A 26,380-nucleotide genomic window follows, 5' to 3' on the forward strand; every position below is an offset into this window, starting at 1 on the left:
GAGAAAAATAGACAAATCAACATTTTGCTGATATGAATACATCAATGAAAACCTGTAGCTCCTATAATGGTCAGGGACACACTGGGATAAATATGTCACGAGTTGAAGTTAAGGGCTGCGTGGAAACACCCGGCGTGGCGCAGGTAAGTTAGTAGCAGAAGTCACCCTGTATGCACTGAGCCTACTCAGAAGCCCTGCTCACCAAAACAGCCTGTTCAGCTGGCTCTCTGTGTGCCCTACTAGAGAATACTTACTGGCTGTTTTTGCCAACACAGACCTAGAGAGATCTCTGGCTCGAGGGAAGATTTGAAGATTAGATACTATTGGTGGGAACCACAGGATCTGATATCACTTTTGATGAGTCTCTGCTGGACTTGGAAGCTGGGACCAAGGGCACTCACCCACTGCTGCGCCAGCTGGATGATGCTCTGCCTCGTCACACCCGGGAGAATGATGCCATCTAGTGGAGGCGTCGCCAGCTCTTCTTCTGTTAATTAGAAACAGGAGTGTTTGCAAAATCTCATTAGACATGTCACCGCGATGGCCATTGTTAGGAACATTTCCCACGATCAGACCAATAATCAACATGCAGGTAGTTAACTCCACTCTCCTGCATAAGTGGGCTCTCAAAGCTCTACTCGGTTTTCAGCCAGGTACTAATTTTAATACAAGAACCAGAGAGACAGCTCAGTGGGTTAAGAGCAGGTATTGCTCTTGCAAGGACAAGAGTTCTGCTCCCCCCAGTACCCACATAAGAGACCTGTAACTCAGTTTCAAGGGAACTCGTCCTCTCTCCCGGAACCCATGGGCACTGCACTTGTGGGCACGTTTCTTCACGCAGATCCACACACATACACATAATTAAGAACAACACAAATTTTCTTAAATGAGCAAAACCAAAAAGGGACCAGCAAGATGGCTCAGTGGATAAAGGTAGGTTCCAAGTCTGGCGCCCTGAGTTCAACCTCCCAGAAATCTTGTGGTTGAGAGAACCGATTCCCACAGGGTGTCCCCTGACCACCACACATGTGCACAGTGTACATGCTATTTGTTTTACACAACATAAAAGAATGCAATACAACTTTTGTAAAAGGAAGATTTTTTTTTTTTTTTTGACGCAGAAAGGTAGCTCCTTATCTAGTCATCTTCCATGCATCCTTCAGCTGTGGAACAATGAACTGCTTCGAGGGTAAGAGATTCAGGCTGGTGACTGCTCAGCCCTTAGGAGCACTGGCTGCTCTTGCAGAGGACCCAACTAGGGCACCTAACAACTCTCTGTGACTCTAGTTCTGAGGATCCCAACACCCTCTTCTGGCTGCCAAGGGCTCCTGCACACATGTAAAGCACATGCAGTTTCTAAAGAATGCACACATGCACACGCACACACACAAATAATAATAAATAAAGTCTATTCTCGGAAGTGAGAATTAAAGAATGCTCTTCACAATAAACGTCTAGATCAGAATGATTACTTAGGGAATAAAAGCTGGTAGGCACTTAGAGCAGCAAACATAAAATCGTGCGTAGGACCCACGCCAGTGCCATAGCCAGCAACCCTGTGCCTCAGAACCAGGTAGTCTGGGCAGGGAAGCCCGAGTCAGGGCCTGAGTTCAGATCCCAGCACCCATGTAAAAGCTGAACGGGGTGGCTCATATCGGTGCTGCAGAGGCAAGGATGGGTTGTCAAATCAGTAGCCTTAGGCTCACCTTGTACCTCAAAACATAAGGTGGAAAACACCCTACTTCAATCCTGACCACTTAAGTCCCGGGAACTGTGGAAGGGCAGTACTCTGAGCCCCTGGGGCATGCCCCAAGCCCCTATAATATTTATTTTTTAATGTTACAAAATGAATGAATGAATCGTCTTTGCTAGGCTGCCGCAGTTTGATTTGGAGAGATTATTTCTGAAAATTGCGTTTTAGAAAGAAGAAATTGGCTCTGGCAACGTTCCGGAGGCTACTTGTCATTTTAGAAGTGTTAATTATCTCAAAATAAACGCGTTTTGCGATAGCTCGTTAGCTAGACACAGAAGTGTGTGCGTCTGTATGTGTGTGTGTGTGTGTGTGTGCAGTTTTCACACACACACAGACCCTTCCTACAGTTAGCTCAACTCTAAGACAACACCGAGTTAAACACAAACAGCAGCCTCCAAGTGTGCAAAGACTGTTGTGGGAAACGGATTTAGCATCCAACTGTAACCACCAGCCTGAGGTCACGGAACAGAACATCTGTTCCACTGGTCCCCAGACAGAGCCGATGACATGCCGACATTTGGGTGAGAAGCAGTCATTTTCCCCTGCCACCCAAACACTCGCCGGAGCCAGCGCCGGGGGAAACAGAACCCTACAGATGCAGCCTGTTACTCAGAGAATGCCGGGGGCTGGTTATCGCCCTGAGTTCTGTGAGCCACTGTTTTCTCTCCTCCTCACCCTCCCAGGAGAGACACGCGAGGATGTGTTAGAGAGTGTCGGATCACAGCTGAGATAGAGATAGGTCTAAAAATGTGCTCCTAAATTACACATACCAATCAAAATCCTAATGGTCAATGTAGATCTAATTTGTTCCTTGCCCTGGGTCATTTAACTCAACATCATATTGTAGAAGATGATGCTCTTCTACACTGTAAAGATTTGTCACTTGTATTGGTTTAATAAAACACTGATTGGTTTATTGGAAGTATGGGTGGGGCAACCAGAATAGGAGAATTCTTGGAAGAGAAAAGATACCAGGCTATGTGGCTAAATATAGATAAGAATTATGAGTTAATTTAAGTTGTAAGAGCTAGTTAGTAATTAGCCTGAGCAAATGGGTCAGTTTATAATTAATATAGTTTATAATTAATATAAACTCCATGTGTTTATTTGGATAGTTTATAATTAATATAAGCCTCCATGTGTTTTTTTGGCACTGAAGGGCTGTGGGACCGGGTGGGATAGAAACTCCCTTCTCCACCACATAAAGTGTCACCATTTCACTGAACCCGTATCAACGGCAGACCCTGAGCATTCAGGATGCTGGAGACAGCCCTGAATTTTAAGCCACATATAGGGGATCATGCTTATAATTACAGCATTCTACAGCCTGAGACGGGAGGAATCCTGTAAGTTTGGGGTTGGCACAGACTACAGATGGGACCCTACCTCAAAAACAAAACAAAACAAAAAAACCCACAAAACCTCAAGCCAGGTATGCTATAATTCCACACACATAGGAAGTAGAGAATGAGGGATCAGCCATGACTGTATAGTGAGTTCAAGATCTTAAAAAACTAAAAGAACAGAATCTCTGTGATTTACATACAGCGGCCAGCAGGAGTCAATGAACATGTATGGCAAGGTCGGGATATACACTGTGCATTTTGCATGGGAATGTGCAGATACACATGTGCCAGGGCATCCAGGTGGATGTACCAGGACAACTAAGGGGGTCGGTTCTCTTTTTCCACCTTATGGGTATCAAGTGTTGAACTCAGTCTTGGTGGCAAGCATTCCCAACCACTGAGTCTCCTTGCAGCCCTAAGAGTGTAGTTAATCAAATGGGAAAAAAAGAAAGTCTATAGGACTTCTGAGATGTTATCAAAATGTGTAGCAACGACACCAATTCTGAAGAGAAGTCTAGTGAGAGAGAGGTATGGGGCAGAAGTGGAGCCCTGACAATGGGCAGAAGGGTCCTGACTTATGCCTTCAGCATCACAAAGTCAAACAAAAGTCAAAGGGGCATCCCAGCCAAGTCTAGTGAAGCATGACTGTATCCTCACAAAGTTGGAAGCTCAGGTAAGATAGCAAGTTCAAGGCCACTGTGAGGTGCACAGTGAGTTCAAGCCACTCCAGGCAAACTACAGAGAGCCTCAAAATAAACAGTAAAATGGGGGCCACAAGTGTAACTCTAAAAGGAGCTTGCCTAGCATGTAGCATTGTACTAATCCCCCTCCCCCCATAGCCAATAGATGGTTACTAGCACATATCACTTGGTACAGATTGAACAACCACTGAACTAACCAAGACTCAGCACTAGCGACAGTGTTGTGACACTGTATGTATCTTGTCTGTATGTCTGTGTGTTGCATGTGTGCAGCGCCGATGGAAGCAGGAAGAGTGCATTGGATTCCCTGACGCTGCGTATTAACAGTTGTGACCACCACGTGGTTGCTCAGAACAGAACAGAGGTCCCCTAGTGTGCCGAGCCATCTCTCCATCAGCTGAGGTTTAAGCCACAGGCTCAACCCAAACAACAGAAACAAGAATATAAAACCAAGTCGGATGGCAGCTCCATAGCAGCCTCTGGACCCAAACAACAGAAACAAGAATATAAAACCAAGTCGGATGGCAGCTCCATAGCAGCCTCTGGACCCTTGTCGTTGTCAGCGGTCAGTCATATCACCAGAAAAGCAATTACCTCCATCTTCGTTTATCCAGTAGAGGAACAGATTCATGGTGCCCACTTCGGTTATCTGGTCGTCCTTGCCATACAGCCAGAGGACCTGCTGACAACCATTCTCCGCTGCTTCACACTGCGCCAGAAGGGATGCACCGTAATTGCTGATGGGGAGAAGAAAACCTGCTGGTCATGAACATGTGTCACCCACTCTACAGTCTCAAGATCCCATTCATGAGAGAGAGAGAGAGAGAGAGAGAGAGAGAGAGAGAGAGAGAGCGCAACATGCCTCCAGGGTACATGTATGGAGGTCAGACGACAAATCATGGGAGTTGGTTCACTCTTACCACCCTCCCCCGTGGCCCCCCCTGCTGTGAGATCTGATAATGCCTGCTAAGGCAATGAGTCACTGTGCCCACCCTTAATCACAAAGACACACACACAAAGACAGACAGACGGACAGATAAGAACACATGCAAACACAAGCATGCTCACACGAGATATCACTTTAATACATTATTCTATCTTTAGAACATTAAAGAAAGCGCACTAGAGACTCTAACACCAAAGAAATCTATGTCCACAGGCCCATGCAGGACCATCACAACTGAATGGAATCAGGAGAATCACATGCATGCCCCCAAACAGCCTGGTGCTAAGAAACACTAGGCACCTTCTGGAAAGATGAAGCTAGAACCACAGAACAACAACATAGGGCTAGAGGCATGATATTTCCCAAGACCAGCTTCTCAGTGGACCAGCTTCTCAGTGATGGCCAGAATGATGATTTGCAAAGTTTGGACTTGATGACCACACCTAGGCCCTACGTCATCTAGCAATGCTAGATGTTTGAGACAGGGCTGAAGAATCAGGAGAGAGGACTGAACCATTTATTAAAATTATACAAGGCCCAAAAGAAGCCTTCACTGATTTTTTGCAAAGATTGACCTCTAAATTGACCAAAGATTGACCTGTAAATAGAATACTATCAAATCCAGAAGTCAGACAAATATGAATTGAATCTTTGGCTTTTGAAAATGCTCATTCATGATGCAAAAGAGTGACTAGGTCTTTAAAGGCAAGATCAGCACCCAAAGATGAATGGATCAGAAATACAGCTAATACTGGATCTCACTTATGATACTACTTTGACAAAAGTGATTTCTAAAAATTTTAGGAAAAGTCAAAAGGAAAGATGTTTTAATTGTGATAAACATGGTCATCTGAAAAGGGATTGTAGGCAAAGCATTCCTAGAAACAATGTTTTTTCTAGAGATAACCCAAACAGAAGATCCCAGCCTTCTGAAGTAGACGGAAAGTGTGGCAACAGCCAGCATTGGACTAGGATGGAGAAGTAATCCTTTACCACTGCAAACTGTGTTAGGGGGACTCTCACAGGCCCCAACATCAAATTTGGTTCAATCACTCCCTGTCAGCACTGAAGAAACTCCTCCATAGAGCAATTAAAGGACGTATTGCCTGTTGTTACAAACCGTACTGTGGACGACAGAACAGCTTCAGCAGGTAAGACACAACTCTCAGGAAAGACTGTAAAGCAAGGAATTTGGCAAACTTCTATAAATGATCAATGATCAAAGGAAAAAAATATGAATAAATGCATAGTAAGTGAAGGTTTGGTTAACACAGGCACAGCTGTAAAATAATTGCACCAAAATCTCTGCATCCAGATTGGCCTCTTCAGGGGGTAAATATTTGAGTTTCTAGGAGTTGGAATTTTATCTCAGGTAAATCAAAGTACAGGGTGAGTTGGGTGTTTAGGGCCAGAAAGACAGGTAGTAAAATTAAAGCCATACGAATCCAACACAGCAATGAATTTGTGGGGACATGATTTGTTTCAGCAATGGAAAACACAGATTGACATTCCTCCAATCTCAGAAACAAACCATAAAATAAAGAATGCTTCTGAGAGAAATGTTAAAAGGAATTAAGAGTCACCAAGCGTTCAAGTTGTACCATAAGCAGGGCACAACAGCTGTTGATCTTTCAAAGGTACCAATAGCCCTCCCTGCCTTTAAAATGTTTAACTGACAAACCTGTCTGAGTGGATTTAGAAGACTGCTTTTTTATTATATCTTGACAAGAACAGGACGATGGAAAAAAGTTTGACTCCATAGTGCCCACTTACAATAATGTCAACCTGTTAGAAGATACCAATAGAGAGTCTTGCCACAAAGAATGTTAAATAGCCCCTCCCAGAATATTCTGTACAACAATTATTGGAAATAATTCTTAAAGTTTCCTCAATCTATAATTTACCATTACATAGATGATATCTTATTAGCTGATTCGAATGTAGATAATATAGAGAAAATTTTTTGAAGAGAATTTTGCCTTATTGGGGATTATAAAATGCTCCTGGGGAAAAAATACAAAGAGATTCTATTAATTACCTAGGATAAAGGATATTTTACAAAATGTATAAGATACATATAGATATCTATAGAGAGATAGACAGACAGACAGACAGACAGACAGATATTAATGGTCATATAGAATAATAACTAATCCTAGAAATAAGCGTCATCTAGCTTCCCGTATGCGATTTTGGGATTGAGTCTGAAGCAGGTAACTAGGAACTAAGTTTGAGGACCCCGGATGATTTAACAGATTGTGGTCCTTTAACATCTCCAAGATCTGCTGTATATTTTCATTTAAAATGTTTAAGTTTTCTGCAGTGAACATGACTATACCTGGTAGTAACTTCTGAGGTCTCCAGAAGATGATGGCATCCTGCAGTGACGAGGCCACCTAGACTGTGGCAGTGCCACTTGGCCAGATCAGCTTTGGACTACAAACTGTTCAGGACATCAAGGCAGTTAGTTAGACGGTTTAGCTTCAGATCACTCCGCTAGGACTTCCAATAAGCCCTGCATGTTCCCACTGTATCGAGACTGGACAACAGCTAGCTCTCCCAGAACTTGACATCATCTTCACTTTCTCAGGGTCCCCTAAAGATGCTGTTGTCCTGAGACAACAGGAAGTAGTTTTAAGAACACGACGCCCACATTCCCGAGAAGTGGGGTGGGTAGTTTTGGTCATCTGGTAGTTATGGATGTTTATCATCGTTTAGTGGGGTTGGTGCAAGTTGTTATTGGTCATGGTCAAGGAAAACACTAAGCAAAGGAGGTTAGATTCTGGGATCTCTTTCTGAAAAGATAAAAAAAAAGGGAGGTGGACATAGGAATGATAGGATAAAATGAAACACTTTTAAACTAAAAAGAAATAGCTATTAATCCCAAATATTTTACATTGGTATGGATTTTTGTATATTGACACAAATTTAAGGTTATTTGTTAGAACATACTGTATGTATATGTATATATGTTCTACTCTTGTTTAATGTATTGTGCCTTTACAGCTCATTTAAAATGTAAAGTTTAGTTTCAAATAGTTTGAAAGTTATTATTATAAACTATTTAGAGTAATTAAGAAATGCAGGTTAATAGTCATCTATAACATGCAAACTTGGGGTGTTAGGTGTGTTTTCAAAGTCAAATAGATGTTTTAGATAGATGATCTTCAAACACTTCAGAGATAGAATATACTATTTAAAACATTTTAATAACATAAGGCTTTAAATGACAAAGAAACATGTCTGCTCCTGGCAGCACCAATCTACTTCGGAGACGATAATGGGCGTCAAAGAACCTCCATATGGGGTTTGCTTTCATTTGTGGCAAATTTAGCCACTGGGAGAGAAGCTGCCCTTGTCTCAACTGCTGCAATAAGCTGTCTGTACTGGACAAGCAAGGCACAAAAGGTGATTGCTGAACTTGGCTGAGACAAGGGAGGAGAGTCTGTCAGATATCCTAGGCCTACGGCCAAAGATGGATGCCCCAACGATGCAGAGGAACTTTGGCTGACTGTCCAGATGTCTCTGTCATTTCTAAAGTTTTGGAAGTTGCTTGGTCTGCACTTCCTGTTTACTCAGGTAGTATTCTATTCTCTCTGGTCTCTGATGGAATTGAAGACTAGATAGTTATATCATTTTTTTTCTTACCAAGTTTAGAAAAGAAACTTACAAAAGAGATATAAATTGTATAAGGTTGAGAAACTACGATGTTTATCTAGGAAAATGTTTTAAGGTCTAAAAAGATACTTTTAGGATGGTAATACAAGGTATGATAGAAAGTGGTCTAGGTATAAAAATTTGGACTCATCAAGATAGACAGATAAGAGTATTTTCTCCGAAATTGCCAAATACAAATGGACTGGACATTATGAATGTAATTCTTACTATATATAGTTTTACTGTGTTAGAGCTAAAACATTTCCTTTTTGTTTAGATAAAAAGGGGGAAATGTTGCAGGATATGATCATATGGTTACATTCCAGAGCCAATGACCAACTGACCAGAATTAGCCATGAAGATTTTGGAGGACCCAGGATTCGATACAATAGAGAGGCACAGGAAAGAGTAGAGAGGGGCTTAGAAAGATTCGGGGGCCCTTTTGAGAAGAGACAAGGTTAGCTGGACATTCCTCTGCTGCTTTCCTGATCTATCAGGTTTTTATTAATAATAGAACAATTTAGGTAAATGCTGCAGGGCCCCTGTGGGAATGAGAAGAAGGAGGTGGATCCTCTGGAACTGGTGTGACAGGTGATGTGAGCCACCATGTGAGTGCTGGAAATCAAACCCAGGTCTTCTGCAGAAGCAGCCAGTGCCCTTAACCACTGAGTCACCTCTCCATCCCCATTTATTAATTTTCTTAAGAAAGAAAAAACAATGATCTAGACCAGTGGGAACCCACATGTCAGCGTGCACAAGGCACAACTCTCTCTCTGTCTCTCTCTGTTTGTCTCTCTCTGTGTCTCTCTCTGTTTGTCTCTCTCTGTTTGTCTCTCTCTCTCTGTCTCTCTCTCTGTCTCTCTCTGTTTGTCTCTCTCTCTGTCTCTCTATGTTTGTCTTTCTCTCTGTTTCTCTCTCTCTCTCTCTCTCTCTCTCTCTCTCTCTCTCTCTCTCTCTCTGGACAGAGAGCACATGTCAGACCCAAGTCTGTCTTTCTCCCCCAGCATCACTAATCACTTATACCCACTTATAATTTTGAAGAATTAGTGCTCTCTAAAACCAAACCTGGTTAACGTAGACTTGGCACTGTCTCAGCTGAGAAAACCACAGACCATTCTCTGCGTTAAGAACCCCAATAAACTGACCTAGTTTCTTCAAGCATTTTCCTTAACATCCTGCCCTGGGCCAGCAAATGCATCAGCAGGTAAAGGCACTCGCTGCCAAGCCTCAGTCTGATCCCCCAGGACCCACACAGGGGAAGAAGAGGGCCAGCTCCCATGAGTTGGCTTCTGGCCTGCCTTGCATGCCATGGCATACACACTGGCACATAGACACAAATAGATAAAGTAACTATAGGATAGATAAATATCAAAAAAAATTTAAACAGATGCTGCCCTGACAGGGGAAGGAGGGGAAACAGGACTTGAGAACTAACTTGAAACTCAGGCCTGGATAAGAGGTCTATGGGAAACAGCTTCTCAACCAATACATCTCCATTATCTCAGAATGCCTCAGGCTCTAAGGGCTTGGAAAGTCAAGTCCCCAAGCTTCTTTAATGTTTAAATAGCCTACATTTTTTTTTCTCTCTCTTTAGTGACTTCAAAGGAAGCCCAAAGTGTCCCGGCTTTATTACTCCCTGATAGATAAAGATTACGCCAGCACATAACATTAACACATGAGATGGTCAGATAATAAATACACTCACGCTTTTAGCTTTGCCACGCATTTCAATGCAGTGATACCCACGCCCTAAACCTCAGAACCTATGACTATGTCAACTCACTTATGTCAAGGCACCCTGCAGGTGGGCTAATGTCTTCATACAATGCCACGATGATGGCCCAGGGACAACCATGGACTGGGAGAGGTACACATTTCCCCACCAAAAGATTGGGAGCAGCCTGCAGTTGGAAAAAGGCTGACTGACTTTAAAATTGATCCCAGTGACACAAAACCTGAAGTCAGCAGCATGGACAGATGAGACCCTGAAAGGGACAAGAAGTAACCAATTGTACCAATAATAGTGGCGGGAGGGACAAAGAGGGGCTCCTTAATATTCTGCCCCATAAGGAGACATTTATACTCCACGTTGGGAATGTAGAGACATATATGAGACACAAGGAGGCTGAAGAGATGGCTCAGTGGTAAGAACAATGGTTTCTCTTGCAAAGGACTGGGTTCCGTTCCCAGCACTCACATGGCCGCTCACGACCACCTAGAAGTACAGATTCAGGGGATCCAAGGCCACCTTCTGTCCTCCAAGGACACTAGGCAAGAACATGGGTCACAGACTTACAGTCAGGCAAAACTCTCACACACATATATAATAAATTTTAAAACAGGAGAGGTAAGAACACCAGGGGTCTCAGAAAATTGCCTGACACCTGGCAGAGCTCCAACGATGGGCTGCTTTGTGCCTAACTCTACCTCCCCCAGGACTGCTGGATGCAGATGAGACGTGAGACAAGATACTAAGATGCTATTCTACCTTGTTCTCAGATGACAGACTCTGCGAATAGAGCGCACCTTCAATTGTCGGTCCCTGCCTCTGCTCACTGGCATTTATGGTGATGAGCACTGATATTCCAGTAACACAAATACATACTCTCCACAGAGTATGTCTGTGTTTGTTTGCCATATGTCACGTGCAGCTGCCTACAAAGGTCAAAAGAAAGCATCAGATCCCAGGGAGCTGGATTTCCAAGTTGTCCCGAGCCTCCTGACATGCAGCGAATTTAACTCCAGCTCTCTAGAGGAGCAGCAAGTGCTCTTAACCACTGAGCTGTCTCTCCAGCCCCCATCTGCTCTTTTAAAGAGAGATTAGAATTCTGTTTTTTGTTCCTCTGTAGCAGATACTGTTCAAGTTAAATGTAACAATATTACAAATACAAAAGACTGAAGGAATAGACCTGAAGCAACGAATCTATAGCTGTTGTGGAATAGAATATTTAAGTGTGCATAGATGTTACATTTATTTATGCTGCATTTGTTTAGTATATAAAGATGTGATGCATTTATTTCACCTTGCCTACCTAAGGCACCTGATTGGACTAATAAAAAGCTGAATGGTCAATAGCTAGGGAATAGAGGGATAGATGGGGCAGGCAGAGAGAGTAAATAGGAGAAATCTAGCCTCGAGAGAACAAGGGAGAAAGAGAGTGAGACACCTAGGACCAGCCAGCCAGGCAGTGCCCAGCCAGCCAGACAGGTAAGGTAGGACATACAGAAGGAAAGGGCAGTGAAAAGGCCCGAGGCAAAACATACATGAAGAGAAACAGGTTACATTCTAAGAGCTAGCTAGAAACGATCATAAGCCAAGTCAAACATTCATAACTAATAAAAAGTCTCCATGTCACAATTTGGGGACTGGCAGTCCAAAAAAGCCTGCTATACATATTTCTCTAGAGAAGCCCATCTCTAGAAATGGTAAGAAAGAAAAGGTTTGTCACTGGGAGTAGGGCACCTTTCACATCCAGATGTCATCATCCCCCACATCTCAGAGGCCGGTCACTGGGCTCTGACTATCCTAAACCTCCCAGGACATCATGGAAAGTCACTTTCCAGGAGCGTCTGCCCTGGCTGTAACATGTATGTCACAGCTGATTCAGACCTGGGAAGAGCCCCAGCGAACTTAATCCTTCCAGTCTACCCATCAAGGGGCATTCTGAATTCAGGGCCAAGTACATCCTGAAACAGGCCAGCCCATCTCAAATGCGCTTTCATTTCCTGCCAACTACATACTGATGTGAGACTGGCCAGGCAATACCAAAGCGGGGCTTTTTTCTGTCCCTTCACAGCAGGTGTGCCTGCCATCCATGGCAGAGCAGACGGTGTTTCAGGGAAGCAGGCACCTTCCCAGACAGCTCCCTGGAGCCAACTGACAGCATCAATTCCAGAACCAGCCTGCAGCTGGAGAGGAGCAGAGCTCAGGGATATGGGTTCAAAGCACAGTCCCACGCTCATGTCATGGCTGTCATTGCTACCCAAGAAGGGGCCACAAGTGACACCAGCAACTAGCACATGGACAAAGCTAATTTTTTTAAAAAAAAATTATAAACTGTTTGGCCTACTTTTCAGGCTTATTAACTAGCTCTTACATTTTAAGTTAACCCATAATTCTTATCCATGTTTAGCCACGTGGCTTGGTACCTTTTCTCAGTGAGGCATTCTCATCTTGCTTCCTCTGCATCTGGCTTGTGACTGTGTCTCTGCCATTCCTCTTCCCAGAATTCGCCTAGCTAAACCTTAAAGCACAAAGAGCTATTTATTCACTCCTGAACACTCTGCCCACATGGCTGGAGGCACACAACCAACAATGAACAGCCAGGAAAGGACGCCCAGACTGACTTACCCGCCCATCTTGCAGTCCCCAGTTCCACCTTTCCAGGCTCTGACATATTTTGGATTGGCCCACAGTGACACTGGATTGAATGTTCCACCAGAAAAATAAGATCCCACAGGGCTCAGGATCACAAAGAGCTGGGCTTTGGATGGCTTCTTGACTCCAAGAGACGGCTGTAATAAAGATAAAAGACACCTCTGTAACAGACAGTGAGACGTCCTTTGTAAGCCTGGGATAGACTGTGTCCCCCTCCCAGAAGGGGGACCCAACCAAAGCCTTTTAAAGAAAAGACTGACTATGAGTATTTAGGTTAGGAGGTGAGAAGGACAGGACAGGATGGGACACAGGATGGCTCAATGGGTAAAGCGCTTGCTGCCAAGCCTGAAAACTCAACTAATTGGAACCTGATGCCTAAACATCACAGGGTAGAAAGAAGAGAACTAACCTCCATAAGCTGTCCCCTGACCTCCACATACATGGTATGGCATGCATATTCCTCCAGCCCCACCCTGCACACACACAAAATAAATAAATGTGACTTAAAAAAAAACTTTAAGCTTCATTTTTGGTTTTTTCCTGAGTTATGACTCTTTCCCCAGCCTGTTGGGCATCCAGAACATGTGAGGGCAGTGAGCAGGGAGTAGACATGGAGAAGGAGGCTGCGACCATGCCTACCTGTAAGGCAATAAAAGGTGGCAGATGGGGTAGCTTTTCTAGACAGAGAGGACAGACAGGAGAAATAACATCAAAAGGACAGGAGACCTCGCATCATGAACCGGGAGCTGGAGAGGTGGTCCAGCAGCTAACAGCACTGGCTGCTCTTGTAGGGGACCCAGATTCAGTTCCCATCACCCACATGGAGGCTCACAGCTTTTCATAATGCCACTGCCAGTGCATTATGTTCATAGTGCCCTCTTCTGGCCTCCTCCGCTACTGCACACACACAGCATACATACACACATGCAGAAAAACAACCTTCCACATAAAATAAAAATAGTCTTTAAACAAGAAATGAATGAAAGACAGAGGACAGACAGCCTTTTCTATGAATACTGGAGACCTACAGACTCCTCCAGCACAAGGGAGGATGTTAACTTGGGCCTCTGGATTATTAGAGACTGAAAGTATCCAAGGCAGTGTGTCCTAAAGGGAGAATGGTCTGTTTCCAGTGAGCTATGCAGCACAAGACCTCAGCAACAGACAACCAACCAGGATTGCCTGCGACAGGTGCTAACTGCAGCCTGATCTGCTGGTGTCACCGAGGATGGAAGCCATGAGAAGCGACAGTGATGGGGCAGGGGTTTATTGACAAGCTGATGCTGGCCTATCAAGCTGCCATTTGCTTGCATTCCATCGCACCTACTCTACTGCACACTGTCTGTCTGTCTGTCTGTCCAGGCCCCCTCATTAAGAACCAGATGGTGGCTGGGTGACAGTTGTTAGGATTCAGGCATTATGCTGGCCCCTGTCACCTGGCAAGATAAAAACGGGCAGTACCCTGGCCAACTTAGGGTCCTGTGGCTGCTACATCACTACCTAGGTATGCGGGTGCAAAAGGTCCCTTTAAGAGACAAGCTCCACCCATCCCCCCTTACCCTGCTCCAGAGGCAGGTTGCTCCTAGCTTCTTCCTCTCCAAATATTTCTCCTTCTCTCTTCCCTCCCTTCACCCTTCTCTCAATAAACCCCTCACTTAAACTCTGCCTGCATGGTGTACTTGCCTCTCACCTGCCCCTGGCCCCAAGGTCATCTCTCACAACAGCACTTTAGCCTTTAACTCCAGCACTTGGGGCAGAGGAAAGACGGAACACTGAGTTCAAAGCCAGCCTGGGCTACAAAGATAGTTCCAAGACGGACAGGCAGGAAATCCCTGTCTTGTGGGGAGGGGGAAGAACCAGATGGTAAATATCTATAAGCCTTGGGAAGCGTCTGTGGGCTGGTGGTGAGGTGGCTTATTTGCCGTATAAGCCTGACTACCTGAGTTCAATCCCCAGGACCAATGTTAAAAAGCCAGGTAAGGTAGGATGTGTCTCTTGTCCCTGCACCCTTGCAGTGAGGAGACAAGAGTAAGCCGGCTAGCCTGAAGCACAACACAGTAGCCAGATCCCGCCTCAAAGAGGTGAAATGAGAAGGAACTTCAGAAAACTGGCCAGTTGGTTGGCTTACCTGTACTACTGGGCCATGATGAATGCACACACTCACACGTGTGCATGCTTGTGCGCGCGCACTCACACACGTTACACGAGTTCGAATTGGTCTTATTAATAATAAAAACCTGGAGCCAGATATCGGGGTAAATGCTGAAAGATCAGAGAGACACAGGAGCATCCGTGGCCCCGTAAGAACATTTGGGATGGTCTGGGTTTTGCTGCTGTTGGTTTGGTTTGGTTTTAGGGGTGGAAGCGGAAGAAGCAGGCCACAGCCTGCTTCTTTACACAGCTGATTACAACCTCACTGACTGATGGAGGAAGGTCTTTGGTTAAATAAAAAGAAACTGCTTGGCCCTCATTGGTTAGAAGATAGGTGGGAGGAGTAAACAGAACAGAACGCTGGGAGGAAGAGGAAGTGAGCTCAGATTCCACAGCTCTCCTCTCGGGAGCAGACCCTCAGAGAGATGCCATGCTCCCAGCTCCCAGACAGACGCACGTGATGAAGCTCCAACCCAGGATGGACATAGGCTAGGATCTTCCCGGTAAGCGCACCTAGGGGCGCTACACAGATGATTAGAAATGGGCTAAATTAATATGTGAGAATTAGCCTAGAAGAGGCTAGATAGAAATGGGCCAAGCAGTGATTAAATGAATACAGTTGTGTGTTGTTATTTCGGGCATAAGCTAGCCAGGCAGCCGGGGTGCTGGGGACGCAGCCCCGCCACTCCTATTATTACAACTGACTTTCTATGTTAGTGGTTGAAGAAGTGATCTCTGGCTTCCTGCTAGCGTCCCCTGCCATTAAGGACTCTCTCTGTCCGGAATCACGGGCCCAAATAAACTTCCTTCTCTAGGTTGCCTTGCTCACCGTATTTTATCACAGCAAAAAAGCAACCAGTACAATGATAAGGACTCTGAGTAAACTGAAGATACAGTACGGTACCTGCTCCCTGACGACCACATCTAGCTTTTAAATTCTGAACGAACTGCGTTTCTGATGTATAACCTAATAGGTCTTTGTCATCTACCACATGAGTTCTGGGACTCCTCAATGACTTGACAGGCATCAGTGCAATTTGCACTATATTTAAAAAGTAACAGTCACCTAATAGGATAAATTTCTTTCTGTACTGAATTTAACCTAGTTTATGCTGAGGAGGTAGACTTGTGGCAGGGCACACGAAGCCCTCTAGATTTCAAGAGCCGCACGAAAACAGAAGCAAATTTCACTTTCCAAGTCCATTTGCCTGTATTCCACCAGGTGGCGGCAGAGAGCGCAGACAGAAGGAAAAAGGCAGATTCATTCAGCATCTCCATCAAATCTGTCTCCAGAAAAGGCATCCTGATGAATCATTTCATTCATATCTGTATCCTTAGCAACAGCTGAGTTATACATTTGCAGTTTTCGATGCTGGCCAAAGCTGTGTGTGAGAATACCTTCTAAAACTGAAGCCAGGTCCTCGACAACCGAGTGTTCCTCTGTGGATCACAGCTTAGGAAACTTCTGTCATTTACATTCATTGCCTTTCCATGAAAAGAACTCGTTGGGGGAGGGGGAGGGATCTGGCTCTTGTAGAGGACCCAAGTTCAGTTCCCAGCCCCACAAAGAGGCTCCCAACTGACTGTAATTCCAGTTCTAGGAGATGCAATACCCTCTTCTGTCCTCAAATGGGCACAGTACCCACGAGCTCAGATAAACACACAGACAAAATGCTCACAGACAAAAAAACGATTATATCTTCCAAGAACTCACTGATTCTGCTGGGGAGAAGGTCTCAATTCCACTTCAATACTGAGCATGCGTCAAATGCCATTCTGGCTCTGTGAAGGAGCTAGGTGACAGACAGGCACTTCCCCCTCAAGGTCCCTAATACCTTGGCTTCACTTGGCACTTCTACAGCGCAGAGCAATTTGAGCCCCATGCTCCTTGTCAGAGAGTTTTATGGTGCTGTCAATCAATGACAGTGACAGAATCCTGGGAAGGTAAAACTGGGTGTCTGATTAACAAAAACAAAAGCCAGCAGCTGAGGGGCTGCAAATGACAGTCTGATTCTCTTGGGGACATTTTTGTTTTGACTTTGAAAAACAGGGTCTCATCATGCAGCCAAGGCTGGCCCCAAACTCATAGCAGTCCTCCTGCTTCAGCCTCCCAAGGACTGTGATTATAGCACCACACCTAGCTCCTCCTTGGGGTGGGGGTGTTTCTGGGGAGATGCTGGGAGTTTCACACTAGGTAAGTATGGCACCACTGAGCTACACCCCAGGCTGCTCAGAACAACAGCAGACTCTGTATCCTCAGATAATCTGAATAAAGAATGGGGAAGGCTGTAGCATTTCGCGTGCTTCAAGAGACCTCACTGAGGCTGAAACACTAATGTCTTTATATGTTTATATACGTAAGTGTACACAGAGAGGGGGAGAGAGAAGGGGAGAGATCTTTTATTTCACAAGTTAAGGCTCCACAACACGGAAGCCCCTCTGCGTTCTGCATAGAGGAACGGCATGGAGGTGTGTTGCCAAACAAAGCCTGCTTCTTTCTGGGTCACCCAGAATTGCTTCACGGAAAGGCGGGATGTCACTGGTTATTTGAAGGATGGCAGAAAAGAGCCAGTGAGCTGAGAAATTCCATTAGGAACAGTGCGGCCTCAGAGGCAGAGAGCTTAGCGGCCTGGGGGGCAGGGGACTGCAGGACAGACAGTACCAACCAATAGTGCAGCCTCAGAGGCAGAGAGCTTAGCGGCCTGGGGGGCAGGGGACTGCAGGACAGACAGCAGAGAGTACAACAGCACGGCGCGCGCGCGCGCGCGTGTGTGTGTGTGTGTGTGTGTGCGCGCGCGCGTGTGTTGTGGGGAGGAGGATGCAGGACAGACAGTTCTAATCAGAAAAGCAAACCAAAGCAAAGGCTAAGGCCTGGGACCAGAAGGGGCTAAAGCCTGTCAAAGAGGCCAGCTTGCCTTCTCTTTCAACCAGAGACTGCTTTTCTTTTTTCCTTTAAGACAGGGTTTCTCTGTAGCTTTGGAGCCTGTCCTGGCACTAGCTCTTGTAGAACAGGCTGGCCTTGAACTCACAGAGATCTGCCTGCCTCTGCCTCCCAAGTGCTGGAATTAAAGGTGTGCACCACCACCGTCCGGCTAAGAGACTTCTTTTTAAAAACAGTTTTGAAGTTAAAGGAGAAAATGGAGCTGGATACTGTGGCATGTATCTGTCATCCAAACACTTGGGAGGCTGAGGCAGGAGGATCAAGTGGTCAGGGCCAGCTCAGCTGCAGAAGAGTCTGGGCCTACATAGACCTTTGAAAAAAGAAAGAAGAACTTAGGGCTGGAAAGATGGCCAGGGAGAGGGACAGATGCAGGTACTCTGTTCAGTTTCCCTTTGATTTAGGTAGGAACCCAGGATTGTCCACACCCTGGGGTGGCTCTCCCTCGAAGGTACACCCTCACAGACACACTCGCCCGGATATGTGTCTCCTAGGTGACAAATCCAGTCAGGCTGACGGTGAAGAGGTGACTGTCCCAGGACACAGGGCCTCTAAGGCCGGGCGTTACACCATGTGAGGTCACAGAGTAAATCCCTCCATCTGGACGAGGGTCTTTGTAAAGAGAAAAAGACACTAAAATTCTCTCCCTAACTGGCAGACAAAGGGAGGCCTCACCAGAAGCCGGCCATGATGACATGGAGAGCTCAGGTCTAGCAATCAGTCTTGATCAAGAGAAGGCAAATATCACCATGCCTTTCACTTCAGTTAGTCCTGGGCCAACTACTACAGTAACCAATTTGATGGTGGCAAACTGTCACCTGCAAACCTAAAATACCTATTGTCTCATCTTTCACAGGAAAGATGACCTCGACAATAGGGAGGATGCGTGGAGCCATGAATGTTGGGACTAGAGTAGGGGGCGGGGGTGGGCTGGGGAAGGGATGGGGTGGGGTGTCATTCAAACCACATTCTGAAAGCCTCGCTCAAGAAAGAAGCAGGCTGGAGGCTAAGCTGAGCAACAGTGCCCAGCCAATGACATTTGGGGACACACAAGAGGGCCCAGTGAGGAGGAAGGCAGTTGCTGCCAAACCTAACTGCCCGTATGACATCCCCAGAACCCACACAGTAAAAGAAAAGAACCTGAAGGGACCCTAGGCAGCCAGGGCCTGACAATCATGGCCCTGGAAGATCTTGTTCCCTCTCCCCCAATCCCCTCAGCCCTGCTAAACTGCAAGCCACCAAGGCCTATTCCCTCACTTGGCCACCTCCTCTTCCTAAGGCTGGCTAAACAAAAGCCCCCTTTTGGCTGCCTTAATTAACATGCCTTATCAAAAGTAAGCACTTCATCCAAACTCAGGGTTTCCCCTTTTACCTGTATAAACTGCCATTTGCCTATGGGCCACGTCTGTCTCCTCCCGATTCAGAGGCGTCCTTTGTGCCCCTGTACCACCCACCCCCTTCTCCCTTGTTCTTTTCCCCTTCTCCCTCTACCTCCATCTCCTGTCTTTGTCTCTCATCCCTGACCTCTGTAAATCTCCTTTGTGCTAAGAACTTGGTTTGGGGAGTCTTGTGCTCCCAAGGGTTCCTTCAGAACTAACTCCCAGTGCTAAGAACTTGGTTTGGGGAGCCTTGTGCTCCCAAGGGTTCCTTCAGAACTAACTCCCAAGATGTTCTCTGCCTCCACACGCACTGTGGCACACACACACGCCCACTCACGTACAAACAAAAAATAAATGCACGGCTTTTAAAAGACTTTTGAAATCACAAAAGAGTCAGGTTTACCTCGGTTCCGATAAATGTGGGGCGGACGTAGAGACTGGCAGAGGTGGAGTAAGGGACCCACTCTTGGTCTATCTGTATGAGCTGCAGAATGCATTGTAGAAGTTCCTCCTCGTCAAACACCTGAGCAGACAGAATCTCCAGTGAATGCCAGCAGAGAACACAAGGCAGACTTCCGGTAGAGAACAGACAGAAAACTCAGTTTCCAAGGTCAATCCGTATTACAGTCCCAACTGGCTCCTTGAACAGACATTTTTTATTCGTTCATTCTCCCCCAACATGAAACATCATGAAAGGAATCCGTAATAAATGCAAAGAGAAAAAAAAAAAAAGAGAACCTGAATCCCTTTGGCAAAATAAAAAGTTAAGTAAGTATGAATTATTCATAAGGAAAAGATAAAAAGTTAAATGCCCTGAGGCTCTAGACAGCACAGCGTGTAAAGCCATGTTTCCCCAAACCTGATGGTCCGAGTTGATCCCAAGAACCCACATGGTAGAGAGACAGCAAAGTTGTCTTATGATCGCCACACTTGCCCCCCCCCAAAGAAACAAACAAACAAATGAAATTTTTATTTAAAAAAGATCAGATCCCACTTAGCACGCTCATACATCAGTTATAATTAGGTTTTACACTCAAATGTAACAAATAAAGACTTTTATTTTAAAATGGGCATCTGGGACCTCTTATCTTAAAATCCAAATCCTCAAATCTAACAAAACACTATGACTTCTATTTAAAAATTGACATCTGTGACCTCACATTCTTAATTATAACTGAATATTATGAACAAGTAGAACAAAATATTTAGATGATATCGGCAGCTTTAATGTTCAAAACAACTTCTTCCCCAGGAAACATAAAACACAAACCACAAAGAAAAATAAAGATAAAATTTGCCTATTTGAAACTTAAGGACTCCTGGTTTTTTGAGACCGGAAGTCGCTAGTGAGACACCCGTAAGGAAGGGCGCCAGGGCAGGCCATGCCATCCTGAACACGGGTCGGACAGACAAGGGGCAGATTCCTCAGGGGACGGGGACATCTCCATACACCACAGGGGACAGACAGGCTTGGTAAAAGGCTCATGTGGTTTCCAGGCAGCTGCAGGCCAGAGAGGGACACACAGAGACCTGATGAGTGACATCGGGTCCAAGAGCACAGCGGGCTAGCGGAAGGGTGACCTCTACATGTGACCGCAGGGCAGGGGTGACCAGCCACACTGGTAAACCAGGGTCAACAAGTCAGGTCGTAGGTGCAGCCGGTCAGAGATGAAGTTTAATCAATCCCATGACCTAGGCTAGGAAATCAAAGAAACGTAAGCCCACTTTCTTGCCCTCCTGAGCCACCTTGGCTAAATGGTTTGCTCTCCCCAGGGTGGTCTTAATTTTCTTCTCTACACAAAGGCACTAAAATTTACAATAAATGCCTTAAGATGGCTCAGCAACCCATGTGGCTGAGAGAACTGGCCCTTGTGAGGAGTCCTCTAAACTTACCGGAAGTACCCTGCCTATATAATAAAGTCAGCCTTCATACAATCTGTTGAAAACCTGATGCAATTATTCAAGAAGGATTCCTGTCTTGTTTTGTTTGATACAAGACCAGAACAAATCATGAAATGGAAGGTACCAATAGATGCACATACAGGCAAAGTGGTCCTCACGGCGGATCGGTACATTCTCTTCATGTTGAGGTCTGGTCGAAACAACCGGATCTTGTTATCAACTCCCCGAAAAGCCTTCAAGCCTTCAAAGAGCTGTGGGAAAGAGTAGGGTGTCAGCAGGTGACTGAAGACAGTCTGAGTGGATGTTGACAAAGCGTGCTAGAATGGAGAGGGGAGGGGAAGGGGGAGCAGTGGGGAAAGAAAGGGAGGAAAGGAGACCTGCTAGCAATCAGGAAGGAAGATCCAAACATACTGATACTACCTCACCTGCTCCTGGCCTGGAGCTGAGTATGTACCTTTTGCAGGTTAAGGAAGAGAGGGAGGAAGGGAGGGGAGAGGAGGAAGAGAAGGAGAGGAAGGGGAAGAAAGGAGGGGAAAAGCCAACTGCTCGTCTAGGTTTTTGAAGGCAGCCTTTTCTCAAGGTCCTGCTCAGGAAAGACTGTTCTGACCATCTTAGCACCTGATGGGGACTTAAGTCACACACGCCAGAATTTCTTCCCAACAGTGGGTACCAAGCTTCACAGAAGATGAACAGCTGCAGGGATGACCATTGCCCTCCACTGTCCTCCAGGGTGATCACAGGGTGACCACTGCCCCCCACTGCCCTCCAGGCAGTTGGACACCCTGGAAGTCCCTTCTCACCAGAAAGAAATGAAGAGAGAAGTTGAGGGACTTGTTCAGGCTAATCTGGCATCTCAAGACACGCTCAGAGAGACCTCACCCCTAGAATATCTTTATTCAGTTATCCATCTGTAATGTTCAGTGATTGACAGAGCTAGGTGGGCCCGCCAAGGCTGACATAAACAGCCTGCTAAGAGCTCAAAGTGGTCAAGCCAACAGAAAATTCTAGTTCATTTCTTTCTTTTCCTTCCTTGTCCCCCCCTTTTGTATATGAGTGTCTGCCCACATGTCTGAATGCACACTGTGTGCACGCATGCCTAGTGAGTTAGAGGTCAGAAGAGGGTGTCTGATCCCCTGGAACAAACTATAGGCACTTGTGAGCCATCATAAACCTGGGTCCTCTCCATAAAACAGGAAGCACTTTTTTTTACCCACTGGCCATCTCTCTGGCTCCTCTTTCTCTCAGTACCAAGTATTGATCCCAGGGCCAGTGTGCATCTAAGTATCAACTCTCCCAACTGGCTACATCCTTAGTCCTCAAAATTCCAACAATCCCTTCAGCAAGAAGGTAACCACTGGTAACAAACATTCCCTTCAGCAAGAATGTAAACACTGATAACAAAAGCTCCCCCATCATTTTACTTGAGACAGCAGGGCCCTTTCATCTCTTCTTCACGGGAACATCTGCTAAACGCCCAAATCAGAGCAATCATTTCTTTGTCCTTTCAAGAGAAAGCAGGGTGGCTGAAAACCATGACGTGTTTGGCTCACAAGTTCCTGGCTAAGATGAGATTGCTGTCCCCTAAGGCTGCAGTACTGCAGCCCACCAAACTAGCAGGGGGATAGCTGCTTCATCACACAAAATATTAAAATGATGGTGAGCTGCCAAGATGGCTCAACAGATAAAGAGGATTGCCTCCAAGCCCTGAGTTCAACTCCTGGGACCTACATGAGGAGAAAACTACTCCTGTGGGTTAACCTATGGCCTGGCAGGTGCATCACGGCAATCTCACCCCCCCCCCACACACACACACAGACAGATGCACACAATGCTCACATAGATACACATGAGCATGAGGGCATGAGTTCAAGTCCCAGAATCCATATAAAGCAAAGCGAGGCTTGAGGGACAGACAGATCCCCAGAGCTGGCAAGAGGACCGGCCAAACCTACTTAGTCCCAAGTCAGCGAGTACTAGAGGAGCAAGATGGACACTGCCTACAGAATGACAGACGGTCACACATTCTCTCACAAACACACACACACACAGAGGGAGGGGGAGATTTGTGAACTGGAGTTCTCTGAAAAGGTGGCCTAAGTCTGAAGATCCCTCGGAACATTCCCTAACTGTGGAGAGTCAGAATGTTGTGGATCCAGAGCCCAAATCATCCCGAGTTATCCTTAACCTCCACAGCCACCAATCCTCCACTTCTGTTTCTAACTTCACAATCTCTGGACTTTCAAGTAGATCATCATGGAAGCTAAAAGCACATCATCAGATAGCAGGACTTCTTGCTTGGCTTAACCAGCTCCCTCCTGTCCTAATCCGAACATCTCCTAAGAGTATTGACCGATGACTTGTTCTGTGACTATAAAAGGTTCATGTAACCACTTCCACGGTGGCCATGTCATTCGGGGCAACCTGATCCCATGTGCCCAGGCCACAACCACTGATTGACTCAGAATAACCCATCTCTTACCGCCTTTGGACCAGAGCAGGGTTTTACACATCATACAGCTGCCCCCATGCACAAGAACATTCCCAGGAAAGAAAAAGGCTCACCCAAAAGAAAGCCTGGACAAGGACACATAACGGAAAACTACTGCTTCAGGGACTTGTAAATGACCCGAGCTGCCCTCAGACCCCAGCAACCACATTCTTCAGCTATGACCTCCCTGGGCAAGGAGGCTAAAGGCCTAGGGCCATGCACCCCTGGACCACAAGCTTTCTTTCTAGATTGAATTCCAAACTTGCACTTCCCCAGCAGTCCCTGCCCAAGTGGCCCTGAGCCACAGTCTGCTTCAGAGGGCCCCCGGTGATGTCTCCATCAAGGCTGGTCGGGTCACCTGCACGCAGATGGCATGGGTGTTTACCCACACGCGTGTGCTGGTCAGGGGCCACCTGCATGACAGAGGGGCATCCTTCGGGCTGGGCTACATCCCCACCCCCAATATTTTTTTCTTTTATTGAAAATAATTTTTTTCTCACATAATATATCCTGATTTATGGTGTCTTCTCCTTCTACTCCCCCAGCTCCCCATCACCTCACCTCCTTTTCTGTCTCTCATTAGAAAGCAGGCTTCAAGTGATAACAATAAAATATAACAAGATAAAACAAAAACAACACATCGGTACTGGACAGAATTGACAGAAGAAAAAAGTCCACCTGAAGGTACAAAAATCAGAGACCCAGTCGTTCACATGCTTATTGTAAGGGACCACTTGTTCATCCTGGCCGCCCAGAACCGTGTTACTTTCATTGGTTAATAAAGAACTGCTTTGAGCCTATGGCAGGAAAAAGCAAAGCTAGGCAGGAAAGGCTAGGCTGTGTGCTGGGAGGAAAAAGGGCGGAGTCAGGACACAATGGATCCGCTGCTGGAGACAGACATGCTAGAATTTTGCTGGTTGGCCATGACCTCGTGGTGATGCACAGATTAACCAGAAATGGGTTAAATTAAGATATAGGAGTTAGCCAATAAGAAGCTAGAGCTAATGGGCCAAGCAGTGATTTAATAAATACAGTTTCTGTGTGATTATTTCAGTTCTGGATGGCTGGGACAAACAAGCGATTCCTTTCAACACACACTCAAGAAATTTCATAAAAACACTAAACGGGAAGCCAAAACATAAACACAGAGGACCTGGTGAGGACACATGTAAGCCCTGTGCATGCTGCTCAGTCTCTGAGTTCACATGAGCTTTGTTCAATTGATTCTGAGGGCCTTGTTCTCCTGTCCCTCCATCCCCTTGTCTTCCTGGCCCCTCCATCCCTCTTCTACTCTTCTGCCTCCTTTTCAGTGAGCAGGGGCAGAAGAGTGGTTGTTTGTTCCCTGAGCTCTGAGTGGATTTGATGGAGACATTTGATGTAGGGCTCAGTGTTCCAAGGTCTCTCCCTCTCTGCATCCTGTCTGGCTGAGGGTCTCTGTATTTGTTCCCATCTGCTACAGGAAGAAGCTTCCTGAAGGAAGAGTAACTTTATTGCTACATTTTTTTTTTTTTTAAGAACAGCAGTATTTGGTTTCACCCTAGGTCCCTGGGCTATCTGGTCTTCGGTTCTCAGAGAAGTGCTGTATTTTTATTAGATCCTAATAACACAGAGAGGACTGCGGGTTTTACTCCATGACAGAATAAATGTAATTTGAGGGCTATTTTTGGTTCTGCTTGTGTTTTCAGGCCAGAAGTGGAACACAAGGCTTTATTCATGTGAGGGAAAGTGCTTGAGCACTGAGCTACATCCCCAGACCTGTTATTTTTTAACTATAATCCCAGTATTTGGGAGGCTGAGGCAGGAGGATTGCTATAAGTTTAAAGCCAGCTTGCCACCACTAATAATAATATGAAAAAGTCAAACTGGAATTTCAATCAATCTACTCCAAAACCCCAAGTCTTTAAGCCTCAAAAAGGACCTTAATTCCTTGTAATTCACTTCCTGCGGACAGGCAGTTCTCTGGATGTGGTGCCTTACTCATCTGGGCTACACAGCTTCAAAAATGAATGAAAACCAGAAACCCACGGGAATTCTGAGCGTTAAGTCTGAGAATCAGGATCCCAGAGGCCACCAGCTTCTCTGAAAGGGGATGGTTTATTCACCCACCATTTGCTGCACATGGGCTTGGCATGAAGAACATAAGAACTCAGCCCAGAGTGTCCACTGGGAGTCAGCTGGGAAAGAAACTAAGAACCCTAAGCTCGGCCTGGGCAATGGTGCGCACCTGCAATCCTGGCGCCTGGGATGTGGAGGCACAGCTGGGAGTTAAGACCAGCTTCAGCTGTGCCGTAAGCTGGAAGCCAGCCTGGGCTATCGGAGACCCTGTCTTTAGAAGACAAAACAAAAGGTTCTACAGGTTGATCTTGATTGTCTTCTAGAATAGCAGGCACTGCTGGGTCAGGGTACACCGATGCACACTGTTGGCGAGGGGTGCTGTCTGAGCTCACAAAGTAGCTCACTCTCCAGGCAAGGCCGGCCCCTCCCACTTCAGACCCAAGTGTGTTTACCCAAGTGTCCTCCAAACCTGGAGCAGGCCAACACCCTGACACCCTCAACCCGTGAGGGAGAGAAAAGCTAACAGCCAAAACACTGTGTCCTTGAGAAGAGCTGGAAAATCAGACTGCTTATCCCATGTTTAAAATCCAGTGTGGGAATCTGAGGCCAGAAGTTGGTTCAAGGGCAGACCAGCCTGCTCTCAGCTGGGAAGGTCTGCCGATCAGTTTGCTCCTAAGCAGGCCCAA

The 26,380-nt window shown here is 46.0% G+C and overlaps 1 protein-coding gene across 3 annotated transcripts in view; it reads right to left on the minus strand.

The window, feature by feature from the left end:
• Bcat1 (branched chain amino acid transaminase 1) overlaps positions 1-26,380 on the minus strand; it is a 71,707-nt gene that overhangs the window by 9,268 nt on the left and 36,059 nt on the right. For all 3 annotated transcript variants that reach the window (XM_041644222.1, XM_041644216.1, XM_041644228.1), the window contains 5 exons: positions 21,292-21,402; positions 19,653-19,772; positions 12,755-12,918; positions 4,395-4,537; positions 402-487 (listed from right to left, as the gene is read on the minus strand). In XM_041644222.1, coding sequence (XP_041500156.1) covers positions 402-487; positions 4,395-4,537; positions 12,755-12,918; positions 19,653-19,772; positions 21,292-21,402 — 624 coding nt within the window. The remainder of the gene's footprint in view (positions 1-401; positions 488-4,394; positions 4,538-12,754; positions 12,919-19,652; positions 19,773-21,291; positions 21,403-26,380) is intronic.

The sequence above is a fragment of the Microtus oregoni genome, unplaced genomic scaffold (assembly GCF_018167655.1).
Source record: "Microtus oregoni isolate MIOR12 unplaced genomic scaffold, Mior012 000002F_ref0000024, whole genome shotgun sequence".
In the NCBI taxonomy this organism is placed as follows: Eukaryota; Metazoa; Chordata; class Mammalia; order Rodentia; family Cricetidae; genus Microtus; species Microtus oregoni.